The sequence below is a fragment of the Onychostoma macrolepis genome, chromosome 18 (assembly GCF_012432095.1).
Source record: "Onychostoma macrolepis isolate SWU-2019 chromosome 18, ASM1243209v1, whole genome shotgun sequence".
NCBI classification, from domain to species: domain Eukaryota; kingdom Metazoa; phylum Chordata; class Actinopteri; order Cypriniformes; family Cyprinidae; genus Onychostoma; species Onychostoma macrolepis.
In genome coordinates, this window is record NC_081172.1 from 13,758,261 (window position 1) to 13,785,730 (window position 27,470).

Below are 27,470 nucleotides of genomic sequence, written 5' to 3' on the forward strand. Positions count from 1 at the left end.
TAGTTCAATAGGGGTAAATTCGTCAAAACGTTTCATTTTAAAACAGATTTGACTAAATAGATTTGTTAAGGTTGCTGCTTTATTTGCAATCAGGCTACACTGAAAGCTGAAAACGTTTTTTCTCTAGTGATTGGATATAATTAGTGGTTTTATATTATTATTATTATTATAATTTATTAGTATTGGCTGATGTTAGACATTTAATTGCACAGTTATTTCCAGTTATTTGTGCTTAAAATTAAATTAAATTTAGAAATGTATATGTACATAATACATAATGTGTTACATAATGTTCAACTGTAACTGCAACATTTAAAACAATTTAACAGTAATAGATATTGGCCATAACATTAAAACTTTTTTGACTTCGATATCAGTATTAGCCTGAATTTTAATAGGGGTACATCCCTAATTTTTACAGGCTATAAAAGTTGGTTCTATTGATTTTTCTAGAAAATCAAGACTGTTTAAAAATTAAATTAGACTTTCTTACTTACAGGTGCCATATTAAGCATTGTCATTTCATCCATTTCGTCCTTCTTGTACTGTTTCAGAAATAACTTTCTGACTGTTTGTCCTGCTTTATTTAAACTGCTTTCTAACAGATCCAGTGTTATTTGAACCTTTACTTTTTTGTTTTTGCTATGCAAAAGCTTGTCATAAAAAGGTGAAGAGTTAAACAATTATTTAAAGAATCGATACACCACTCTCTAAACCTCTCATTTCCATTTCCTGTTGCCTTTTCTTCTGGTGAAATGTGTTTCACATGGAGGCACTTATCTAAATAAATAGATTGTGTTAAAGTGATAAATGCCACACAAACAATCGCACATTTTATTCCTCATTTGTCCTTTTTCCGCCCTGTAGAACAAATGCGTACTTTGCTGCTTTTTCATTGACCAGCATAAATTCCTGTTCCATGTGAGAAGCCAAATCAAAAGTCACATTCCTACTTGCCACCACCATCTGCAGCAAAAGGCCTGGCCTTGTGTAGTCAGAGGAACAGATGTATTACTTTCCACAGATGGATGTGTGAGTGGGGCACAGTGTGATGACCAGGCTCAGGGCTATGGACTTTGTCTCAAGTCTGGCCCGCAGTCGGTACCGGAGCGCTAGACCGAGATCACCACGCCTGAGCAAAAAGAAGCGTGTGCATGTGTGTTCTTGGTGTGTGCACGTGCCTGCCGCACCACGGTTCAACTTCAATAACACTCCAGGCGACAGGTGAAGCGTTGCGTGAAATCTCCCTTTGTGGATCCTGTCCACTTCTCTGTCTGATTAAAAGTGGCCGCGATCCCATCTGTGTCTCCCTTTTCAAAGGCTGTGGGTCTGAAGCAAGCCCTTTTATTTACTGAGTAGCAGCGCAGGATTGATGGAGCGTTTCCTCAGAGGTTACAGCATGTCCATTCAGCGGCTCGTGGGGGTCTTTAAGGACCACCGGTGTTCCACAGTATTGCGTCTCCACTAGCACACTTTGTCCTTGTTCTCACCTATTGCATTGCTCGGAAAATGTGAAAGGAAGTGGTGTTGAAAGGACTTTTCGTGTATGATGGACCTTAGTCTAGAGATTGTGGATAAAAGCACGGCCCAACACATTTCACTTTTCGAAGACCCTCAAAGTTCTCTGACCTTTTGTGAAAGCATAAGTTAGGATATTGATGATTTTTAAAGCCATATTCACTGTGTTTGTGTTTCTAATAGAAAAAGTTAAAGATATGTTATGGGTTCAAAACAAGATAAGCTCCATCGACGCAATCTGAGACACGTTGTTAGCACAGACAATCATTTGGACTCATTCATTCATTTATTTAAAAAAAGTGGAAAACACTTTCCATAGGGCTCATGATATCAGAGTTTTTTAATTATTGGTATTGTCGATGTATACAATCATTAACATCAGCTAATAATAAAATCATATCTTCAGCTAATTCTTTTCCATATGCATTATTTTGTTGTGATCCCTAAATTCAACTTTTCAATCAATTACAGTTTTAGTGTTTTTTATTATTTATTAAGACAAAGTGCTAATAATAGAATCCTGCTATTGTCCATCTATCAGTTATCACTCATATCTTTAAAATAATAATTGGCTTAATGGTGAAAAAGTCATTTTCTGGTATTTTAGTACGTATGATGGGAAATTTGCAGTTTTTATTGACTTTATATGATTGTGAATAATAGAAAAGTTGGCAAATTGTTATTTTCACACTAAACTCAGGTTAATATGCATAACGTTTAATTCTTGTGTATACTTTCAAAACTGTATACGGTAACACTTTAGAATAGGGAACACTTATTCACTATTAACTACGACTTTTCCTTCAATAAATTCCTAATTTGCTGCTTATTAATAGTTAGTAAGGTAGTTGTTAAGTTTAGGTACTGGGTAGGATTAGGAATGTAGAATTAAGGCATTAATATGTGCTTAACTAATGGCTAATATTCTAGTAATATGCATGCTAATAAGCAACTAGTTAAGAGACCCTAAAATAAAGTGTTACCCTGTATACTAAAGTTAATACTGGTGCATGGTAAATGTATTAGTGGACACGTGACATTTGCTTGTTTTGAGCTTAAATAATTCTCTGTGGTAATAGAGCTTGTATCAATACATTCCTTTAATTCCCTTTGAATTTAACTTGTTATGGAATTTCCTCTTACTGTAAGTCAGTTTCAATTAATAAAAAGGTAGACAGACAAAGACAGTAGTATGAATGAGCAAAAATACTGTCTTTACAGTTATCCCGTCCAAAGAAAGTCCTTATAGTTGCTGTTGTTTCAAATTGAATTCTGTTTGTGCTCCAAATGAAAAAGCTGCTGCAGGTAATTAAAATAATTAAATCATCCTTCCTCTTGTTCCTCTCCAACTGGAGGTAATGAAATCTTAGTAGCCCTATGCTGGTATTCTGAATACAGGCCTCTCAGTGTGCACATAGGATTCCTTGAAATCAGATATCAAGTTCACAGCAGATATGTGGCGTCCATTTGTCCCTTTTACCCCCTTGCCACTGTTTGATGCTCTCGACAGCATTACTCAACCGTGCTGATATCAGTCCATTCTCATTAGCCCAAATTATCATGGTTTGAACATATTAGCAGTCCCAGCTAACAGCCGTTCTATTGAATGCTGGGTAAAGTGTGGAAGCTGCAGAATTGCATTCACATGGCATATGTTTGCTTTCATTAGATTTACATGTGTGACTTTTTTCCACCACTGTCACCATGTTGCAAATAACCGAACCGGTGTGTGTGTGTGCTGTTATGAATGGCCGGCTGAACTTTTGCAGTACTCAGGTTGTTGTCTGAGGTGCCATTTACCTGGTTCAAATAGTAAGCAAATCAGGGAATGATTAAGGCAAATGTTTTTGGGCCTTCATAAGAGGCTTGCATTGTTGTGTGTGGTTTTAAAAAACAAATGCATTTTTCTTTCCTGAAGAAATATTCAAAGGCTGACCAGCACAGTAGACTGGTAGTATCACTGGAATATTTAAACAAAGAAAGCATATTGTTGTTAAGATGATAAATTTGTATGCTGAAAGGGAATGTTCACCCAAAAATAAATTGTCATTATTTAAAATACTAAAGGATGAAAGAATGTTCATATCGGGTGAAGTGAATTTTCACAGACTTTTTGTAAATGGTCCTCGTAGCTGATCTCGAGACGTTCTTTTGAGAATTATTTCCTGGCAAAGACATAATCGAGAATCGCAGGATATGTAAATCTTGACCATTCCCAAATGTCAGCCCTTCTTCTGTCTGTTCTCCATGAGATTCCTGTTTTGTTCCATGTGAATAACACCATTGTTTTACCACAAGCACGGGACAAAAAGCAGTCACTCTGCCTTTCATCTGAACCTTTGAAGCTGCATTCGGCATATGAGTGTCTCCAAACAGCCGTGCAACTGTATTAGCTATGCTATGCATATTCATGTTCGTGCAGAAGCTCTTGAGCTCGTAACAAGAGCTCGCACACAGTTTCTATTGGCTCTGTATGTGGATGTAGTAAGGAGCCGGTGTCTGGGGAGGAGAGGAAGGAAATGAGGCTATGCTGTGGGACTGGGGGAGGGAGATATTTTTGATAAGGGACTTTTATTCATCACTCTGGTTGAAGGCAGGGGGGCACGAGGGGATGGCTGATGTCATTGGGTCTGGGGATTTTTGGGACATTCACCACAACACACAACGCTGTGTTATGTCAGTAATGTAGCCAAAGCTGTTAAATCAATCATCATTTTATCCGAGCACTTTGGTACGAGTGCTACAACGCCTCTGTAAGACTTGTGAAGTTTTTTCTGTAAATATGCACACTTTACAAGATAATTGCATTTATTTTTATAGCTGCTGAGCTGAATTTTACTGTTTTGTTGGGAGCTTTGCATTGAATTGTTTGTGCTGTCAATCAAAGCTCATGCGGTGATTAAGACCCGACTCTGCCTTAATGAATGCAAATTGGCACATCTGCTTCTGTGAGCTAGCTGGCCAGACTGTTCAATTAGCGTGATTGATCAATTATCCTCCTCCTGCTGATGTGAGGATGGAGAAAGAGTGGAGGAAAGAAAGAAAAGCAACAGTGCGAGAAGTGAGAGAAGGCGAGGAACGCTTCGGTCCAAATCCCTTAAGTCTGCCTATTAAAATATACTCTCTAGATTTGATTAGACTAAATTGAAAGTGATGGAATGATTTAAGTCATGCTTACACTTTCAGCAACACAGATGTAAAATTGACTTTGACAAGACAAATTGAAAACATGACATTTTTCAGGAAAACTAGACTGTGATGTTTTTAAAAGTTCCTTGTTTGTAGCATGCAGATCCACCATCATTGGGCTTGATGATCATTAATGTGGAATTTCATTATGCTAAATGTGGCATTTTGGCATTTTAAAAATTAGCAGTTATACTACCGTTCAGAGGTTAGGTATTTTATTTTATTTTATTTTTTTATTAATCAAGGCTGTGTTTATTTGATAAAAAACAGTAATATTGTGAAATATTTTACAATTTAAAATAATATGTTTTCTATTTGTATATATTTTAAAATGTAATTTTTTTCTGTCATGGCAAAACTGAATTTTCATCAGTATTCAGTGTCACAAGATCTTTAGAAATCATTCTAATATGTGACCCTGGACCACAAAACCAGTCTTAAGTCGCTGGGGTATATTTGTAGCAATAGCCAAAAATACATTGTATGGGTCAAAATTATGAATTTTTCTTTTATGCCAAAAATCATTAGGATATTAAGTAAAGATCATGTTCTATTAAGATATTTTGTAAATTTCTTACCGTAAATATATCAACACTTCATTTTTGATTAGTAATATGCATTGCTAAGAACTTCATTTGGACAACTTTAAAGGCGATTTTCTCAATATTTAGATTTTTTTTCACCCTCAGATTCCAGATATTCAATAGTTGTATCTCGGCCAAATATTGTCTGATCCTAACAAACCATACATCAATGGAAAGCTTATTTATTCAGCTTTCAGATGATGTATAAATCTCAATTTCGTAAAATTGACACTTAAGACTGGTTTTGTGGTCCAGGGTCACATATGCTGTTTTGGTGCTCAGATAACATTTATTATTATCAATGTTGAAAACGGTTGTGCTGCTTTATTTTCAATGGACATTTTTTGTAACATTTAAATGCCTTTAATTAATGTATTCGTGTATTAATTGTCTTATATGCATTTACAGTAAAACAAATACTGTAAAAACACTACAATTAGGCCATAAGGAACAAGACATATATTATTAAGTCGTAAATGGTATTATGTAAAGGGTATTTTAGAGACAGAATGCAGTAGAAACCCCTATACTATTTTCACAATACAGCACAGCCTTGAGTGCCTTATTCTTTTCGTAAAATTGCTGTTCCACACTAAAAATATTAAGAACAAAAATGTAATCTTCTATTTACATTGTTATTTATTTTATTTTATTTTATTTTATAAAATTAGAAGATAACGTCCCTGAAAATGAACAATAATTTTACAGATGCTGCACAGTCATATACGTGCTATACCTGTTGTGGTGACCAATCAGCATCCAGGACTGGAACTATCCGTTTCACAAGCGACGTTCTGAAATTGCTTTTTACATTTGTCAACATTTTAGCCTGCTGTAATGAAGAGAGAACTCGGTTGTCTCCTCAGTATGTGTTGTTAATACCTTGAAAATGACAAATTCATCCCTCTCTTAGCAGGCTTAGGTGGCAGTCTAATGGGAGTATTATTTATATGGCCCTGTTGATTAAGACTTAGCTGCTAAGCTCATTTTCCAAACATTAGCGGTAGCGTGTCTCTGAGGGGCCTGTCTGGGCTGTTTCAGAGACAGATCAGGGCTGGAGTGCTGGTATCTTTAACGGTGACATACCCAGATAATAGAGCCCTGCTAACAGGCACCATATTCAGGCCTGAGTGTCCTTCCAATCACATTTGCCCTGCCTTATGTGGGGACACCAGACTTAACGGAGCTCTTTCTGCTCTCTTGTTCTCAAGATATCAGGATGTTATCATTTGATACTATTAGAAAGACAACCCAGGGATAAGATCTTACACACATAATTTATCTCGTTTTGACCTAGTCCATCTTTTTAATTCGATTATGTCATTGTTTCAACACTGTCAAATAAATTAGGTCACTTTGAAAGTTCATCCAGCGATAGGGCAAAATCTGAAAGCAGGGGCATCTGAGTCCTTCCTTGAGGTTTTGGCAGGCACGCCATTAAGGGATCACTCACTCGCTCAGTGACGCCACTCACCTCACACAATGGCGCGGACGACGACCCCTACGGTTCTGGACTATTAACCTAGTCTGCGAGGATTAAACAAAAAGGGGTCAGGGGCTTAATTTGTGCTTGATATACACAGATGACAACACGCAAGAAAAGATTGCATTTTAATTGGCAAACGCTTAACTTAGTGGCTTGACTTTGGGCTGGCCAGGGGCCAGATCGACTGTGTGATCTGCTGAAGCCGTGTTTGACATTTGAAAAGGCTGAAAGGGGATGCATGGTCAGTTACACTTCTCCGCTCATCCTGGGTGGCTCTTTGAACGAAACAGACACTGTCTTCTCTTTTTTCTGAAATACATTTATAAATGATGCAAATTTTTTTTTTTTACGCTCACTCCATAGTATTTTTTTGCATTTGAATGTCTTCCAAAAACTTTTGACAAGATCTCACTTATAATAAAATTAATACTTTTTTTTGACAAGTTAATCATTTTCGTTATCTTCATTGTCCCTGTTTAGCAGCTGTCAGTTCTGTTCATATCTGATTTTCACACTGTTTTGATAAACTACTTATTAAATCTGGTCTAATTTCCCTCATGATCTGTAACATATCACTTCATTTCAGCAATCTCCGTTTCATTCTATTCTCAATTCCCACTGCTTGCTCTTTAATGTCTCATCTACTGCCACTCTTATCCATTCCCTCCTCCTTCTTTTTTTTATCTTTTTACGTTTTTCATTCCGCTGCTTACTCTCACATCAAGCTGTCTTCATATTAAAGTGCTTATTAAGTCAAACCAAAATGTCAGCAGTATTGACATAAAGGAAAGGTGTCTTCTTTAGGATATTCTGATATACGTGCTCCAATATCCCTCCGATATTATTTTTAATAATGAGCTGAAACCCTATATTTTAATTGTTGTGTACACTAAGGAGGACTTATTTTTTAGTCTGACTTTTGTTTGATTTTCTCACAGTTTCTATATAGTTGCTCCATAGCGTCACCACCAAACATCACTGTTTTTGAGGTGTGAATGGCGAGTTGTGGCACATCATTTTGAATTTTGGTTAATATGCTATCTTGGTCTCATCTGACCACAGAATCTTTGCCCTCATTGCAACTGGGTCACTTTTTTTGTCAAATTATAGTTGTGCTTTCACACATTCTGAATGCTGTAGATCCTTCAGAATAATCATTGGCATGTTCATGCAGAGTTTTTTTTTACGGAGGGTTCTGGATGGCTTGATGTACTTTCAATTTGCTGATAATTGAATTAACAGTTCAGTTAGACTCTTTAGTCATTATTTTCACAGCTATTCTTTAGACGTACAACCTGAATAATGAAGTTTTAACAGTGTTTTTGTCCTGATAATGTAGTAGCTGTTTTAATGATTCACAGGTACAAGCAATTGTTATTGTTTTATAGTTTTACAAAAGAAAATTATCCACCATTAATGAGTCACATGGAGGTTGTGTGCGTTATTACATTTTAGGGTATTAGATATTTTCATAACAGGATGTTCTTGCATGCATGTTTAGGGTCTAACAGTGTTAGTAGTGCACGTTCTTTAAGCACAAGTCTGATTGTGACAAGAAATGCCTTCTGCATTTGACCTTGTACATGAAGATTTTATAAGGAATGTTTGACCTCATCTTAAAGAGGCGGTTTACCTAATAAATAGTTCAAGTAGAATTGTTTTCTTATCACTGGGGTAAATCAATGACCAAACTGTGGCAACAGTTCACCTGTTTTGTCAATCTGCCCACTAAAAACAAACACTCCTTTCTCTAAGTAAGCATAGTCTCGGTAATTTCTGGAGTAAAGTGTTGTCATTTCTGCTAATCATCATAAGAGGAATCAGAAATGTTTAGGTTTAGGGCAAGAATTAAGAGAATTCTACTGACAAGTATACTACAGCCATTCGTCTCTCCTAAACAGCCCTGAAATGACACAGAGAATAAATGGAGACTGTTGTGGTTGTTCTGAAAAGTGCCTTATATAGAGTTTCTTTGCTCAGATTTTCCAAAGCACCAGTGTCTGCAATCAGAATTCAGTTATTTCAATGTGAACTCAAATCTTTCTCATCAGGTTCTTACAAGACCACATAATCTTAGCTAACACATCCACATTCATTTAATAGCTCTACACTCTTACTGTATTTCACCTAGTATCATGTTTGTTTCTATTTTTACATCTCATAAAGAATTTTAGAGGGAACATCTAAGACGTTGATACTTAACGGAAACATAACTGAGATTTCTATTAATTCTAAAAGGGCCACTTCTGAGCAATAAAACTTTCCTTTTGGATGCTATTGATATTTGAACGAGAGTGTGAGAAAGAGTTTGATTTTGATTGTAACATTTCGTTAATGGACAGTGTCATACAAAAAAAAAAAGGAATTTGTTTTTGCAATCTCATTTTATTTTTAATTTGCATGGAAATGAACATTTACTCTTCGATGGCCTGGTGAAAAAGTCACATTTTCTAAATGAATGGTCTATTCTTACTGGAGTGAAGTACACACGTCAGGTTAAAAAAGCACTGTCTTAATATACCACACTAAGAGCTGCAACAATAATGGTGTTGAATCAAGCCTCCTGCAGCTTTTCAAAGTGCCCTTTTTTATAGGACAAGGACTCCCTTTCCTCTGGGCTTTCAGTCTAGAACAAGAGCACAGCCCCTCTTTGGAACAAGCCATTTTCTCTCTCTTCTGAAACAAAGAGCTACATTTGGTTCATTCTTCTGATAGCCACTTTATAAGACCCTGTGTCTCTGACAGCTCTCTAGATGCAAGGTCTGAATTCTTGGTAATTGTTGTTCTTTTCTCTTTCACATGTTAAGTGTGACCAGGTTGCTGTGGAAACACAGTTTGGTGTTTACCTCACAACAGAGACCAGCAAGAATCAGAGGCAACAGAATATTTCTCTTTTACTTATAGTATCCCTCCCAGAAGCGAATATAAAGGATGTAAGACATTAAAGGATTTAAAGTAAGGCTGCGTGCCACATCAAGCCAAACTTTATGCTTCCAAGCAACCACGTAAGTGGAAAATGGACTGTACACAGCCATATTATCAATGACACATCCGTTAGGAGAGCGCATTTAAAAGACTAGGTGCACTAGGGGTCATTGGTTCACTGTACGTATTGATGAACGTGAAACCCTGAAGTGCAGCGGTCTCGTACCCTCTTGCAGTGCTCTTTGAGAACGTCCCTGCTCCCTTTGAGCATGATGCTTGTTACCTGGTTACTGCCAAGAGATTCTTGTTTTCTGCACATGTCGTGCCTCATTGACGTCAGAACCTCTTTTTTCACCCCCCCACACACCCCCTTCTCTCTCATTTTCTAGCAAGACTGATATTTTTCATTTAAAAACCAGGCCTTCTTCAAGAGGCTGAAATAAAAAGAAGACAAAGCAACAAAAGGCCCAGAGCGAGGTGGGTCTTTGGTAAACATTAGTCTCCAATGAGACTAATGAGGCAGGCTCTAATCTCAAGTGCTTGAACATAGATGCGCTGACTCTGAGCAAATAACCCTGGTGCTCATTCACAGAGGAAACAAGAGGGGGACGAAGCAAGCCGCAATTGAATGACTAATTCTGAACTATCATTTTCACTCTCAGCTCTGTGGATAAATACACTGTTTCTCATCTGCGTCTCAATGCTGTCCAGTAAATCTGTACTTCAGGATTTACAGACGTATTAAGTAAAGGGTAAATTTTCTATTCTCATCTTTTCTCTCTCTTTTTTTTTTTTTTTTTACTGAGTCTGATACTACTAGTTGTCCACCTGGTTAGAGTAGCATTGTTAGGTAGCTGAATTTTTTTTTTAGGCTTTCAGAGGAACATTAGGCAAATTGGTACCCACTATATTTTCCTCCAACTGGCCCACAACCAGTTGCCTACATATGGTGACTACTGAACTGACTATAAAGTTTTTTACTGGTAATGAGACAAATTATATATTTGGCCGTTTTGAGATTATCGACATTGAAAGATTGTCAATATTGATTGTCCAGTAATAACAGTTATTTGACTAGTGACATGGAAACATTTCCCATTAATTTAAGAGACACCAAACCTTGGTCTGGTATTGGCATGATTTCAACTTTGAATCAGAGCTCCTACCATTTATTAAAGGCCAGTTTATCAACTAAAGTAATTGAGTTTAATCTGCTAATAGTTTAGTGTAATGAACAGAAATCATTAAAACCATCCTTCCAGTCAAGACTGACAGCAAACCTTAAATTTTTATAGTTAGTCCTGCGTAAACAATTGTATTTGTTTATAATATTAAATTATTTTATTATGTAAATTTAATTATTAATTATAATAATTTTAGGCATTACAGCATATGCTTTACTGAACTCTGTTCTTCTTGCCAACAATGAGATTAAAAGATTTAAAGAAATAAATTAATGATATCACTCAAATACATTATTCTCATTGTGGATATATAAATAAATTTAATAAATTAAATAAAATTTCTTTTTGAGTAAATGTTGTTAAAAATGTTTTCTGTTCATAGCTGCAAGTTTGTGTACATTTCATTTTATCCTTAAATTGGCATCTTCGAGGTGTCTGTTGACTGCTTTTGCTTGTTTCGTTTGTCTTCTCAAGTCATTGTGCTGCATAGAAGTGTTGAATGAAAAAAGCGCTAGAGCAGCCACATCTGGCGGTTGTCTTCACCCTTGTGCTCTCAGCCCTGTTAAGTCCTGATAGGTGTGCCCATGACAGATCCATGCCTGCCCTCTCCTCGATGGGTTCTGTAGGTCCTCCAGGAAAAACATCACATTGATTGACAAACAGAAAAAAATTCGGTGTGAGACATTCTTGCATTCTCATAATATTTCTCATACATGCTGTATGGACATGACAACCAATGATAACAAGTTCCTGAATAGGGGACAGTTTTGAGGCCGGAATGCTTTGCAAAACGGTCTCAAATACGAGGTTTTTCTGTCATTGTCAGTGTTGAGATGTAGATAATGGAAGCAAAAATGGAAACAATAAAGGGCCCAGTCTACTTGAGCTTAACAAACCTCTCTCCTCCCTCCTTTCTTTTTCCTGGTTACCATCAGAACCAGTCCCTAGATAGCAGGCGCAAAAGCTAATGGAAGTGTCCTCTTTGGCTATTGATTACGCTCCAGTGGGAGGGGGGAAAAGCATCTCCAACACGGGCAAACATGATTGAATGTAATTCAATAAGAGCAAGAATGGGACCTTCTCTCTCGCTCTCTCTCTCTCTACCTCAGATACTGTTCCATGGTTCCCAGCTCAGCGATCTGGCACGTGTTTACCGATTTCAACCATGAATTATTCTCAGATGACGTAAGGCCAAATAGCCTCTGTAATGATTTCAACGCCGACGTGAAAGATCATGTTTACTTACTCCGGCATGATTTGTAATGTAGAGGGTACAGAGTTTGGTGAAAATATTATTCGGCGTTCAGGAACTGGCACATGTAGCGATGTTATGCTTTCAATTAAAATTCTTTCACTTTCAGCAATGCATTGTTTGTTCTTTGCAGGAGTGGGTTGAACTGATCTCAGTGGTGATGTGGACCGCCTGAGGAAGGATTTTAAATCAGTTGACACTGCTTATGGTTTGGTTTTTGCATATGCTTTGATTCATAGTAAAAACTTGGCAGCTCACCACGGATTTGACTTCAAAGAAAGTTTTATGTCTAACACATTCCCAAATGTCTCAGATGTGTTAAGGTTGCATGTACCTAATTTTACAAAACCAATTTGCAATTGCAAAACAAGAAATGATTTGGGGAGTTATTTGCACGCAGGCAAAGTGAAGGAATACACACCTACTCTGTTTCTTCCTTTCCGCTTGAATTAGTTTTAGGACAGCAACACAGCACAGAACAGCCGGTTTACTGAAGAGTAAAGTGATAACCTCTCCCATAATACCCTCCCTTTTCATGGAAACCAGAGTTTTGCGCTGTCTGAGTCATGTGTAGGAGGGCTCGTCGTCGTCTTTCCATGAAAGACAACCATGCATTCAAAGTAAAGTTTCATCTCAGATCAGCCTAAACAATCATTACGCATCTGTGCGTATCACTTAAAGGCTTATCAGGATTACAGACACTTGTAGGTGTGCTTACAGTATCTGCTTCTAATGTCTTTTTAATCAAAGACAGCGTGCTTGACGTTTTTACATGAAAGTTGTCAACCTGAAACCACCGTGCTTTGTGAGTTCAGGAAATTATATTGTTCAGTGTTGATGACCTGAAAAAAGGCAAAACCACCGACCACCTCATATATAAATGCCTGTGTGAATCAGTCCACCACAAGCCCACAGGGTTGTGTGTTAAATATGTTTGCCAGGCCATTTGTCACCTCTGCGCCCCGTCCTTTGACCTACCGCACCGCACAATGTGAGTATCAAGGCCGCGGTCAAGGCCGGCGGTTTTCAGGGGGCGAGGTGCGTGAGGAGAGGTGCGCTCTCACAGATTGATGAGGCCTGCTCAGTGGCAGGGGTATAGAGTGTTACAGAACAGACGTCCTGCTGGCACGACCTACCCTCTCTGCTTTCTCCTCTCTGCCTTATCGGAACTCCTAATTGTCCTTATGAATATTTTAGAGGAGAGCAGGAACGGAGGAGTTCGGGGGGGGCTATTGTTTCAAGGGCTCTGATGGCTAATGATCCAGTCTGCGGGTCAAGATGGGTGGGAAAGACAGACAGGTAGCGAGCAAAAGAAAGACTAACGGGTTCGGGAGGAAATGGCTATCGCGAGGGATGAGGAAAACGAAGCATTTGTCTCATTGAAATCTCCCACTTCTTCCTCCCTTTGTTCGTCATTAACTGTAATAGTTTTACTGTATATTTGACTGTTGAATAGATGAGATCATTTATTTAGGCCAGTGGGACTGGAGAGCAACATCGCTGGAAAGAAACTTGAGCGATGACTTTGATATGCCTTCACCTCAATTTTGGTTTCAATTCCCAATCTGCTCTCATGTCTCAAAATACCCTTGATTGTGAAAGCGTTCCTTCCCTCGCTGTGGCTGCTAATAGCTTGATCAAACCCGCCAGCGTACAGTCTGCGAACATCTGCTTGTCTTTGTGGGAAACTATTGCTCCTGGAAGTGTAACACACTCTTACGAGCTAATATGAAACGGCATATTCGTATAAAAGCAGCGATCTCAGCGGTCAGCCGGCGGTAATTAACTGCAGTACGTGGCGAAAGAGATGCATCAGATGCTAAAACAACTGTCGTTTTATGCGGCACGCATTGTGAGGCAGATTTTATCGGCATGGATTTCACAGTATACTGTTTTTCTAAACAGCTGCACAGAGATCATAATTACCAAACGTTCAACCGGACTCACTTGCTGAAAACGAGCCCCTGCGGTCCAGCTTCCTCTGAGAAGACTGTTCAGACAATAGCACAGAGGCAGGAAGGACACGCATGAGGTCACATCCTGGTTTATGACTCAGTAGCCCTTAGAATGAGATCTGACAAAGTGTAGCACATAGAGAAATTTCTTAATAAAGCTATTTTTTACACCTGTACGTTAATTATAAGGGCTGTTATTGCTTTTATCGGTTCGCTATGTCATGTTTTTGTGATTGAATAGGCGTAGAGTCAATTCAGATTCACAGTACACATAGATTCAGAGCAGATTTACAGACAAATTGTGATGTTGATGTTTATAATATCTTAATATATTCATGCCTTGTAGTTGCATTTAGCAGATGAGGTGGGCGATAATGTTTGACATTATTCAATGATACAAGCAATCAAGCTGTTGAGATATGCTAGTATTTAGTATATATATATATATATATAATATCACCCTACGTAAGTATCTTGTATGTATGCGGACAAAGTTGGATATACTTTATCCAACTTTATACAAAGAGCTGGGTGATAATAATTTTGACAAAATATATATATATATATATTGCACTGGTAATACATTACATTTTGCATACAAGATACAATATTTGCTACAGTATATGATATATATTGCTTTACATGAATGTATGCAGTTAAATAATGTATGTATGCAGGTTAAGTAGAATTAACTATATATCACACTTTGCTGATTATATATAGTTTATATTTAATTTGCATCAACATGCAAGTGAGGACAAAAAAGTGTAAGAGCAGTTCCTTGCGCTCAAAGCCGACTACAGTATTATGTAAAGGCAGCATTCCTCAACAGATAACAGATTTCCTATCTGCACATATTTTTAGGGGTACTGCTCACTCTCCGCTTTAATAATCATGCTAAACAAAATGCACTGGACACAGTGGTGATGTCATAAGGATTAGCATGCTGCTCAGTGTTGCTACAGGGACGGCGGCTGCTTCACAACTCTGCAGGGCCGAAGATATGGAGATGCCTGCTGGAAATGAGGTTAGGACAGATTACACCAGCCGCCCAGAGAGAAACCGGGCCTCCATTTTGAATGCAACAATATTTTATTGAGCGTGCAAACATTACAGCAGAAATGGTTTATCTTAGCCAAGATTGTATAAAATACTATCCACTTCTTTCTCTCTCTTTTTCAGTCTCTTCTCCACACACACACACACAGCTGCGTCACCGTACTGTATGATTTAATCAGAAACGGAGGATAAGCTCTCCACCCTCACTCCACCCATAACACAGCTCGCACTCTATCATCAACCTCCATTCTTTCTTTGCCTTTCTTTAGTTTTTCTTAAGCTTCTGCTTTATTTTGAATGCTGTGCTTTTAGGCCTACATTTTCTGTCTATATTTGAATCTTCCTTTTATCCATGTGCAGCACATGAATAACTCAAATACAAAAGACCTTTGACAGAATGGGGAGTATGAGTGAAATGGTTTTTCGAGGTATACTGCTTGAGCAATTTCACTGTGTATACCTTGAGTTGTAAGGGAGAGTAGGTAATGAATGAGGCTTACACAGGAGAATCATATTTTTATTTAAATGCATCAGAAGTGACAGACAAATTATAATGTTATAATACTTTTAATCAACGAGTTCTGAAAATATCAGAATATTAGAATGATTTCTGAAGTTATTTAGAATGATTTTTTTTTTTTATGATCATGTGAAACTGAAGACTGGAGCAATGGCTGTTGAAAATTCTGCTTTTCCATCAGGAATTAATTATTATTATTATAATTTTTTTTATTATATATAATTAAATTATACGTTTAGAATTATATACATACACTACCAGTCAAAAGTTTTTGAACAGTAAGATTTTTAATGTTTTTTTTTTTAAGAATTCCCTTCTGCTCACCAGGCCTGCATTTATTTGATCCAAAATACAGCAAAAGCAGGAATATTGTGAAACATTTTTGCTATTTAAAATAACTGCTTTCTATTTGAATATATTTTAAAATGTAATTTATTCCTGTGACCAAAGCTAAATTTTCAGCATCATTACTGCAGTCTTCGGCGTCACATGATCCTTCAGAAATCATTCCTGCTGATTTGCTGTTCAAGAATTTTTTTTTATTATTATTATCAATATTTGAGTTGAGTAAATTTTTTTCAGGATTCTTTGATGAACAGAAAGATCCAAAGATAAAAATAAAAAAAGCTTTTTAATATTATACACTATACCATTCAAAAGCTTGGAGTCAGTATATGGAGAGCATATGCTTTATGTATTTGTTTAAGGTTTGAGTTTGTCTAAGGTTTTTAGGTTTTTGTCTGAATTTTAATATTCGAGCAATCCTAGTGATAAATACTTTCTCCAATTTGACATTTCTGGCAAATCATGTCTTTTTTGTTGAGCTTGATTTTGCTTTCTTATGCAAGAGGTTTAACTTGTTTCACAGTATTTCTCTTTCCAGTAATCTTTCCAGTGGCTGTTCAGGGAGTGTCTGAGAGAGGGAAGTTGTGTGTTGTAGAAGAGGAAAAAAGGGTTTTTAAACTGTCTGGTTTCTAAGTATGTCTCTCTGTCCCTTTCTTTCGTTATTTAGTTCTCCTTTTATCTCAAGCACACACACACACAAACATTCAAATGCTCTCACTACGCAGTTATGTCGTGCTGGCTATACGTCAGTCTCTCATTTTTTGTGCGGACTGCCAAAGTTTTATCAATACAGGTCTGGCATGCATTCTATTAAAAAAAAAAAAAAACGAATATTGGCACGAATGTTGGCAGCTGTCCCACTGTCCTGTCTCTGAGCCATGCGGGACATGCTGAACAGATTACACAATATGAGTTTTCAGCTCCCTCTCCAGAACCGCTTACGCCAGCACTGCCCACTCTCCCTCTTTCACACACTCACAATCCAGTCTCTCACACACACACACACACACACACACACACACTCCGAATGAGCCAGCCATCCCCACACTCTGATAACAATAACACTCAATTTCCCTGACAAAAGTTACCATATTAGACAATATTACAACTGATTAAGAAAATGTTTGTTTGGATAATTATAGCATATCTTTAATTCACAGTAAAATACTGTCTAGATAGGCAACTCAAAACCATCATAATTTTTTTTTTTTGCAAAGGTTGGAAGGATGTTGCATGCAGTCGCCACCTTGGCCTGTTGATGAGAGATCGTGGCAGCCGTACACTTAAAGGTGTAATTAAGAATGTAAATGATCCGGTTTAATCAAAGTCGCGATCAACCTCATGCCCCCATCTGTGCTTGTATTTAATGGATTCACTTGTGTCGCTCATTGGCAGCGTCTTATTTTCTGCTGTAGACAGATTTTGATCGCTACGCATAACGCACCCTTTTATGGCTGTGCTGACATGCGGAGGCTGCTGATTGGCTGCATCGTGAGGTGAAGGGGCTGACAGGTGTTGGGGGAGAGGGACACCTGTTTGGACATGTGCTGATTTAGTGATCCATTTACTAGAGCTGCGGGCAGTGTCTGTGGGACACCCAAAACATGCCAAGCCATTTAAGAAGGACTTACCAGCGTGCCATCCCGGTCCTTCAGACTTCAAAGCACTTGGGGGCATGATGCAGTATGGGAATGCACAAATGTGATCTCTTCTGCAAGACAAAAGGCCATACTAGTGCTATCGTGTTGTTTTATTTTTGCATATGTCACACGGTTTATGATTTTGGCTCACAATATGATTGATTCTATGTATAATAGACCTTAGTGCCATATTTAATTTTGACAGGAAATGAAAACGAGGCTGTGAGGGACAGAACTATAGTGTGTTCAGTGGTGTAGGATTTTCTTTGAAATAACTTTAACTCAGAAATTGCTGGTAAATTTTACAAATCATTACAAAGAAATGGCAAGTAACACTTTAAATATGCAATTTTGAAGTAGAAAGACTGAAATAGTATTTTCTTGTAAAACATACTCTAATAATCTTTGTTTTGTTTACAGCTTTGAAATTTTTGGCAAAGTAACAATTTTCAGTCAGAACTTGCTAGTTAATGTTTTACAAATAATTATGATGAAACAACAAGTAACACATTGAATTAAAACATGAAAATTACAAGTAGCAAGATTGAAATAGTGTTTTACTCCAAAATTTTTATTTTTATTTTATTTTTTATTTTTATTTTTTACAGTGTACTGCTGGTTAACAACATGCCAATTGTTCAGCTGACAAAACATTTTTCCAAAATACTTTCAGTAGACAAGTTTTGAAAAATACATTATCTAAGACCTTTATACAGTGCATGCCATTGTATTTCTGTAAGTCTATCCCTCACATCCCCATTTTCATATGTGTAAAATTCAATATGGCATCTGCTCTGATTACAGTCTATAATGTAGTTCCATCACATTCTTTGTTTGGAAATGTTGTTGTGCTCATCAGCACTGTGTGCACATGAGAAGGCCGGCCTGGCGGTCTGCGATTTCCACAGGGGCCCCTCCCTGCCGACTCAGGCCCCAGCGGACGGGTGTGTCCCTAGGGTTACTGTGGAAGTCAGCGGCCCTGCCCTGCTCACACAGACCTCGCTGCCCAGCTCCAGCCACAGCGCTTGCCACATAATGAGCAGGTTGGGACTATAATTTGCAGGTCCTGATGGAATCTGTGGCACTCTGGGGGAGAAAGTGCATAGTTTCACTGGTAAACACAGTGTTTCAGAGAGCCACATAGGGCCCTGTAAACAGGAAATGACCCAGGAAGGCGTAGCTCAGAAAAAGCGAGCGAGAGCCACCTTCGGTACCACACCAAATACCTTCATGGTTACAGATGGTCCCAGAAAAGCCATGTATCTGTAGCTAGAAGCTGTATACCACTTGAATTTTGCGTTTCGCTTAGGCATAGGCACAGGCACATTGTGTACATGTATCGATTGTTTTTGTGCATTTGTGTGAATGCACTCTGAGGTTTGAGTTCACACCGTGCGGAGCTTGGTTGCACGTTGTTAGATAGAGTAGATAAGGATCAACAAAGATCTCACTCTACAGTCACAGAAATACCAGAGGACAGCAGCTGCACTCTAAAGGCACTCTAACACACACCCACACACGTACCTACACTCTCACACACATTGTGATAGATGCAAAGACTAAGGGGCTTGTCACTTCCTTCCAAACCTGACTTTTTCATCTGAAAGAACATGTAACCTCTGCTGCCGAACCACCCTGAGGTACAGTAGTCTTATTACAGGAGCTCTGTGTACAGTAGTAAGAAATAGACCATTGCATCAAATGAAGATTTCCCTTGTTTGAGAACCTGGCAACCTTTGCCGTCATCTTGTTAATGTGAATGGTCTGATGGGTAAATGAGAGTTTGAAAAATATGAGGTTAGCACTTTACTTCATTTTGAAGATATTTTTAATGCCATATACTGTGATTGTAATGCTTTATCTTTTTCAATAAATTGCATTTCATTAAATTATTAATTTACATTAAATTATATATTTTTTAATTACCAAAAATTAATTGTAATTGTATTAAATTATCTTCATAATTAATTATAATGCGTAATGATGCATGAAATTTTGATGTATTTAATAAATTATCATTATCATTAATTTCATACATGCTTGATAGTAGGTTACAATGCAATTTTTGCCTGGTAATGTTTATACTGTACCTTTAAAGGCTATAACATATTACCGTACATTAAATTGTGTGTTGTGATAATGCGTTTTAATGCATTACACTATTTTAAGGACCAGCTAAATATTAAAATGCATTATACAGGCCTTAAGTAATGTGTTACCAATAGACTCCCCTCTGACAAAAGAAATACAGACTTGCATTTATTAAAAACTACAAAAAAGCTTCCGTTCAGTTCTCGGGGTAAAATGTCTAATGTTACAGCAGGTGCTCTGCCCTTTGCCCTTTGCACTTTGCTCTTAAAATAATCAGTCCTCTCCACATTTAAATAAATGTTAGTGACCGGATTTGATAATCCGTTCAATTTGTACATTGCTTTCACTCTGATATGCTCCTGTGAGTGGCAGGTGTGCTGAATTACAGCGAGAGAGCTTCTAAAGCACTGCACTGTGGGATCCTCTTATGTGTGTGTGTCTTCCAGCTGGGTGGCTTATGATAACTGAAAGATAATGAAATATGCATCACAACACACACATGCTGAGGGAAATGTATGTTCCTAAGAAAGAGAGCAAAGAGGAGGAAGGGAGAGAAACGCAGAGAGAGAAAATACGATTTGGTTTTCCCCAGCCTAATGTTTTTAAGGGAAAGGATAAGGAGTGACAATTCAATTTCCTCCCCAGGGGCTAATGCAATAGGCATGGTGCAACCATCAGCGTATTAGCTCTTAATGTATTTGCCAAATTATCCATTGAACTGTTACCAGTGCAATTTCAACATCCTGATCGCAGCTCTTCTGTGTTCACTAAATTGCATGCAATTGTAGCAAAGTTCAGTAACTGTATTTCTTTATTACATTCTGTGAATTATGCATTTTATCAGATGTTCTGGCCTAGATTATTTAAGTAGTTAACTGTCATATTCACTAATCAGTCAATTGTTTTTTCATTGTTTAAATGAACCCAACGATAACAGCTGTTTGGGTTTACATATGTCTATGTATGTGTGAATTTTCCAATTTCATTTTCAGAAATTAAGAAACAAAGGCCATAATGACTGTGCCAGTCCCGATCCAGATGACTGTTTCGGTCACAGTCCCCTCATGGACGACCGTTTCGGCAAACTAAACGAAGAGAGTGATTTAATGTACAAGCGCTGTGGTGTAAGTACTGCTTCCTCCCTGCCTTTTTGTGTTGATCCCTCTTTTTATGTTGATGTTCACTACAGGCGCTTAACAAGAAAGAACACAGAGGCTGTGATAGCCCGGATCCTGACGCCTCATATGTCCTCACCCCTCACACAGAAGAAAAATATAAAAAAATTAATGAAGAGTTTGATAATATGATGCGAAATCATAAAATCGTAAGTAAATGCAACATTTTTGCTTGGCTTTGTGGCAGAAAGGATACTCCCCCTTCCCCCCCTTTTTTCATTGCCTCACCCTGCAACCTCTGTCAACAGTTAAGGACTTTTAAAATTTTTAAAGCATACGCTTAGTTTTTTTTCTTTTTTTTGTCTGTTGGAAGTGCACTTTTTCTCATTAATTTTACAGCCTTTTTCTCTCACCCTAATAAGATCACATTGTTTAAACCTTTCACATTTTTAAGACCACAATATTACAACTTTTTTTGATCAATTTGTAAAACAATAAGCTCTTTTTAAATACTGTACATACAGTGAGATATAAAATTGAGAATTTTACTATTTGTAGTCGAATATGTTTTTTAAATGACAAATTATAAAATTTAAGTGAAAAGTGTAATTAGAATCAAATTAACATCACTGATTAGCTTATATAAACTTGCACAAACCTGTTCCAATTTATGAATGTAAAAGTTTTTTTGGTGTGGATTTTTGAGCCCCACTGTATATATATATAAAAAAGTTTAGTACAAGTGTGATCTATTTACAGTATTTTTTTTCAGACAGAATGTCTCTATGTTCACCTTCTGGCTAGAATACTGACAGATTCATTGGTTGAGGTAATTGATGTGTTCTTCCCAGCACTCGCCCCAACAGATCTGGAAATTGAATCTTTTCTCTCAGTGCTGTGCTCTGTCCAGGTCATGTGATGGAGAAGATTTGCCATTGTATAAAGATGGAGAGACTCTCTCACTGTTTCTCCTCCACTCATTAGAACTGATTTCTTTTAGCCTCCCTCTTTCTGGTGGGTTGCAACACCTGGGTTTGTTTGTTCATCTCCCTGGACAATTTCTTTAGTCCTTCCAGAACCCAGAGTCCTAGCACAATCAAATAGCTGAACCATTTTCAAGTCCAAGCTAGTAACAAATAAATCTGGGAGTATTTAGTTACAAAATCTCTTTTTGCAGGTATTTTTTTTTTAACTGAGACAATAGTGATCTTATTGGGTGGTGACAATAACATTCTGCACCTTATAGTGGGTGCCAAACGATTGTTTTCACTGCACTGAATGGACATGAACAAAGCTCGAGTTCTGTGTCATTAACACACTAATATTCTCACTAACTGGCTCGCTGCACTATTAAGTGAATGGACACTGTCCCTGCTCACACTCACTCTGGATAACTGTATGGATAGTCAGCAATGCACTGCCTGTTGATATGATTAAGATGCCAGCGTTGCTGTCAAATGATGTAGTTATTTCACCTCTTTTTTCCCAATATAAAATGTATGTATATTGATTTTAAAAAAAATAAATCGAAGTATATTGTTTTTTTGTGTGTGTTTTACCTGTTTGTTTTGTGAAAATGGCCAAGTGCAGTGCTGGCTATAGCCAAGCTATTTCAAGATATTTCCCAAATTTGCATGCCGTCGCAATATTTCTCATCCCAAGATGTTGTTTTATGTATTGAACCTGGGTCAAAATTGGTGTTCCGAGCACAGTGAAAATGACTCCCAATAGGAGAATTGTTTTCCAGGAGTATTTCTCACTTTATGCCTGGGTTTTTGGACAGCCCAAGGTGATCTGGAGATCTCCCTCCTGAGATTACATTTTTCCACCCGGCAATCTATCTCCTGTTTTCCTCCATTGTATGATAAAAGCACCAAAGCTCAGGGGTCATCTTTCACTTCTAGTAGAAGCCTGAAGATATGTGCAGCGTACCATTATGGGCCATTCTACCTGAATATCCAGGCTAAATGAATCCGAATGCTGCACAGAACCAACTCGCCACCATTCTCCGATTGTACCGTTTCTTGTTGAGATATAATTCAGTTATCTGTGTGAATGTCAATTTTGATACTGGGATATTTAGATGAAATATAAGCATGACAGGTTGCTTTAAGAGTCTTTTATGCCTCCCACATAAAGCCGTATGTGTGTGTGTCTCTTTTCCAGCCGACGGCCTTGCCCCCGCAGAACTTCTCCATGCATGTGGCTGTGCCAGTGACGAACCCCAACACCATGTCCTACAACCCCGGGGCCTCTCTGAGCAGCCAGAGCCTGTCGGCCGCCGCTGCCTCTCTGAGTGACGGTGCCATGCTGTCTCCTCCTCAGGGTTCCCTGCACAGAAACATAGTGTCTGCCGGGCCCCCACAGAGGCCCCCCAGCACAGGCAATGCAGGTTAGTGCAATTCCCTCGACGTTCTTCCATTTCTAGCAGAAAAAGTGGGGCATGTTCTGGGATTTTAATGGCTTGTATATCAAGAGATGTGTTTTCTGTCTTATTGCTTTGCTTTGAAAATTCAATACAGATGTTGTTTTTCTACGTCTCACATTGAGAAATCTGTAATAATGGAAGAGTAATGTTGTTTCCCAGCTGCTATGCACAGACATCTATATGTTTCTTGTTATGCTTTGTGTTTCACACCTTCTCAGCACTAGCATGAGTGGAACGGAAGTGAGATCAATTAGTAGTCTCCTGGAAGTGGTCTCCATGACGACAGCAGGCTTTAATACCATCTGATCTTTAAGCTGGTCTGACAGCAGTGGGCTCTGTGGCTGGGCCGCACCAGCCCTAGTGTGAATAATGAGAGACAGACAGACAGACAAATAGTGGATGTGTTTCTGTCATGATAGATGCAACAGAAAGCTTTCTAGATTTATACTGAACCCTTATGAGAAACCTTGCAACCTGAAAATCCATAAATAGCTGTTTTGCATTTGGCCCTTGTACGCCTTACACGTCTTCAAGTTATAACATGAGTGTTAAATGCATGTTATTCTGCACTGGACACATTAGTCATCCTTTTATCTCTGTTGCTATGTAGGAGGGAGGCATGATCATAGTAAAGTGCAAAAACACTGCTGCGCTGCATCGCTGCAAAATAATGTTTGATGTTCCAACAACACCCATTACTGACCTCCACAATACCCAAACACTCACCCTTCACAGGCCGGCACACGCTCTCTGGAGGTTGTACTCGTCAGTACAAATACTGCTTGAAATGACGATGGCAAGTTTTGATTGAGATTATCTTGTGTAGCTGAGATTCCATGATTCAGATTTGTTTATGTTCACATTTCTATGCTTTGATGTTAGTTTGTTCGTTTCTATGAGTGCTTGCCTTTTGAATATCTTTGAGATAAAACTAAAAGTTAAACTGAAAATGTCTGGGCCAGAAGCCACTTTGTGTGTGTGTGTACAACATAAACAAATTTTTAAAATATTAAAAAAATAAATTGTGAGTGCTGTTCAGTTTTACCTTGCAATATATAAAATGAGAGTCTCACACTCTTTATATATACTCTTTGCATATTGCAAATAAGTTTGTGTGTACAGTCTGTTAGATAACAGAAAACATTCTTTATTAATCAGCAAGTGAGATACATGTTACTGTTCTAAAGGTTTTTTGAAAGAATTTGATCACAAATACAGTAAATATTATAAAATATAATAATAATTTTAAAAATTATTTTTTCTATTTTAATATATTTTTAAAATGTTTTTTTTTTTTCTCTCTTGTAATGGCATAGCTATCATCATTACTCCAGTCTTCATGATCACATGATCCTTCAGAAATCATTCTAATATGATGATTTGGTGCTCAAGAAATATTATCAATGTTAAAAGCAGTTGTGCCATTTAATATATTTGTGGAAACCATGAAAACAATTTTTTTCAGTATTCTTTAATGACAGAACAGAATTTATTTGAAGCAATATAAAATAGCAATATAAAAGTTGTTACCGGCACTTGATACATTTTATGCATCCACGCTGAACAAAATTACTACAAACATTTGAACAGTAGTATGTAAAAATGTAGTAAAGTATGTAGTAAAATGTTAGGTGATAAAAACTAATAAAAGAAGGAAAATACAAATGAAGCAAAGGTCATCTCCATGATGTCTTTTGGGTGTTTTTACTGTTGTTATGCAGTTGCTAAGGTTGCGTTCTAGATGGTTGCCTGGGCATTGTTATACTGTTGTAAATGTGTTCTAGTTGCTAGGTGGTTGCTGTTGTGTTTTGTGTGGTTGTTGTTTTGAGGCTGTTGACTGGCCTACCTTAAATTCTGTATGTTACATGACCCGGGTCTCTTCTTCAGTGCAATGGTTTTTTTCTTTTTCTTTTTGATTACCTGGCAGGTGAAAGTTTTCAGATCACTTAGACAAATAGTATCACACTTCTGGTAAACAAGCCACATGATCATGTGTCAGTAATCATTCATGTCTGTATTACAAGGATGCATACCAAAGTGTAATACTTGTTCAGTACAAGCAATAGCGAGTCTTGCTTTAGCAGGTTAGCAGTTTCACTCTTTTCACTCTTCAAAATTGTGTAACATTCAAATGTGTTTGACACACTAAAGGGAGCAGAACGCTGCGTGTGAAGGCTGGCCTGTCACACACATGTACCCACACACTCGGAGATAAAAGATGCAGATGGTTAATCATCTCATTTTGTGCATCTCATTAGGTGACACGCTGGGTCCCCTCACAGAGCTCGCAGTGCTGAGCGGTGTCGGCTCCAGCCCTGTGGGTAAATCCTCTGGGGTGACTGCATCAGCTCCTGTGTCAATAGATGTTTCGCTTTACAGGGGTTTCTAAATCCGCTTCCTGTTTTTATGATTGATATGGTTGATTTGTAATAGGGGATATCATTTTCAGGACATATGTCGCCCTCTTTCTTCATCCTAATGGAGCGGCACCATCTTTACCGCATGCTTCCAGATAAGCGGGTCTCCCTCAATCACTTCTCTTCTGCTTAGAGTATAACTGGCATGTTACAGTAGAGCACACCACCCCCTTCTCTCTCTTGATATTTGGAAATCTAGGCCAAACCGTTATGAGCCAGTGATGGATGTTGAAGTGACTCTGCCCTTTATGAGGACATCAGAAGGATATTATCAAGGGTTTTTCTATGGCTTCTCATGAAAAAAAAAATTAGCATATTACAATTATCATTCACAGAAAATCTCAGAGGTTGTGTGTCACAGGCCTCTGAGCCGCATTTTCCACACAGATGGAAGAGCATTAAGTTGTGCCAGAGCTGACTTGTGGGTTCGGGCGTTTGATAGAGCGGGTGTAAACAGTCATGTGATGACGGGAAATGGCGGCAGCTGCAAGCGTCTCTACCCCGCTGCTGGTGTGTACACACACTGTCAAGTCACCAAGGACGCACACAAGGTCATGTGTCCAACTGTTCCTCCCTGACAGTTACAAATACAAGGGTTGCCTCCGTACTCTAGTGGGCCGCTCTGTCTATGTCAGCGATAGACTAGGGCTACTTTTTCAACATTACAAAGCACCCAAGCACAAGAGCGTGACTGCTAGAACAACAGGCCGTGAGATTCATGCTCTCTCACACGATCTTGAAGATTCCTCCTGCCCTAATTTGCTTCTTTTTTTTTTCTGGAAAACTTTGAAAAATTATCCCTACAGAAGTCAACAAGGAACATCAGATGTAGTGCAGGTGCAGATTAGATGCAGCTCAGCAAGAAGTTCCGTTCTGTCTGTGTCTGTGTCTGTGCACGAAACGGTTAACTGTTTTTCAGCAGCTGATTCAGACAGGCAGGTAAATAAACTCAGCATTTCCTTTAAGGCCTCGGCCCCCTGCCTCCATCCCTCCCGGCCCCCTCGAGTTTCCTTCCCCCTATTGACAGGTGCATCTGTTTTCCTGGTACTGTAGCAGTCCTTATACGGCTGGCGTAAGCCTGCTAAATGCCTGACCCAGCAGAACCCTGCAAGCATTCGGACCATGACATCCCTCTAAGACTGTTGTGCACAATGACCAGGCAACCTGTCATAAGCATTCTGTGGCGATGAGAGGCAGGGACAGGTGGTATTTAACCATCTTTTTGCCAACTCCACACACACACACACACACACACTTACTGAGTGCTTAGTGTCCGAGACTCACTTGATTGAATGTTCACAGTGGGAGATAATATTGGCTTTTGAGTCTCCTATGAGATCGTGTACAGTATAACACTCAGAGCTTTTTGGTAATGAATACCTCAGAGTACTTTTTCAGTAACATAGAGGAGAATTCATTTCTATTATGCGTCTGATGCCTCTCATCAGTCTTTTAATAATTGTCAGACATTTATGAGCCAGTCCCCACTAGCATAGTCCCTTTGCGACAGTAGCGTTTATCTCTGTAGAATCAATATTTAGAGATTCAATTCAGTATTTAGAGATTTGAAACAAGGATGTTGCTAGATATAAATGACACCCAGGGGTTAGCCTATTAGTGCTATATCATAATGCAAAAATATCTACACCATTTAAATTGGAATTCAATATTTTAAAGGAATGTTAACTTGGCTGTTAATGCTGCCATCAAGGTTTGGTAAAAAGACATAAGCAAAAACATACCCTTTGCTTTTGCCTATTAT

General features: G+C 38.2%; 1 protein-coding gene across 15 annotated transcripts in view; it reads left to right on the forward strand.

Moving 5' to 3' along the window:
• Positions 1-27,470, forward strand: part of mef2aa (myocyte enhancer factor 2aa) — a 92,263-nt gene that overhangs the window by 47,972 nt on the left and 16,821 nt on the right. For 8 of the 15 annotated variants that reach the window (XM_058751408.1, XM_058751413.1, XM_058751416.1 and 5 more), the window contains 3 exons: positions 20,741-20,872; positions 20,938-21,072; positions 23,030-23,255. In XM_058751408.1, the coding sequence (XP_058607391.1) occupies positions 20,741-20,872; positions 20,938-21,072; positions 23,030-23,255 (493 nt within the window). The remainder of the gene's footprint in view (positions 1-20,740; positions 20,873-20,937; positions 21,073-23,029; positions 23,256-27,470) is intronic. The other 7 variants (XM_058751420.1, XM_058751421.1, XM_058751423.1 and 4 more) reach the window with 3 other exon arrangements.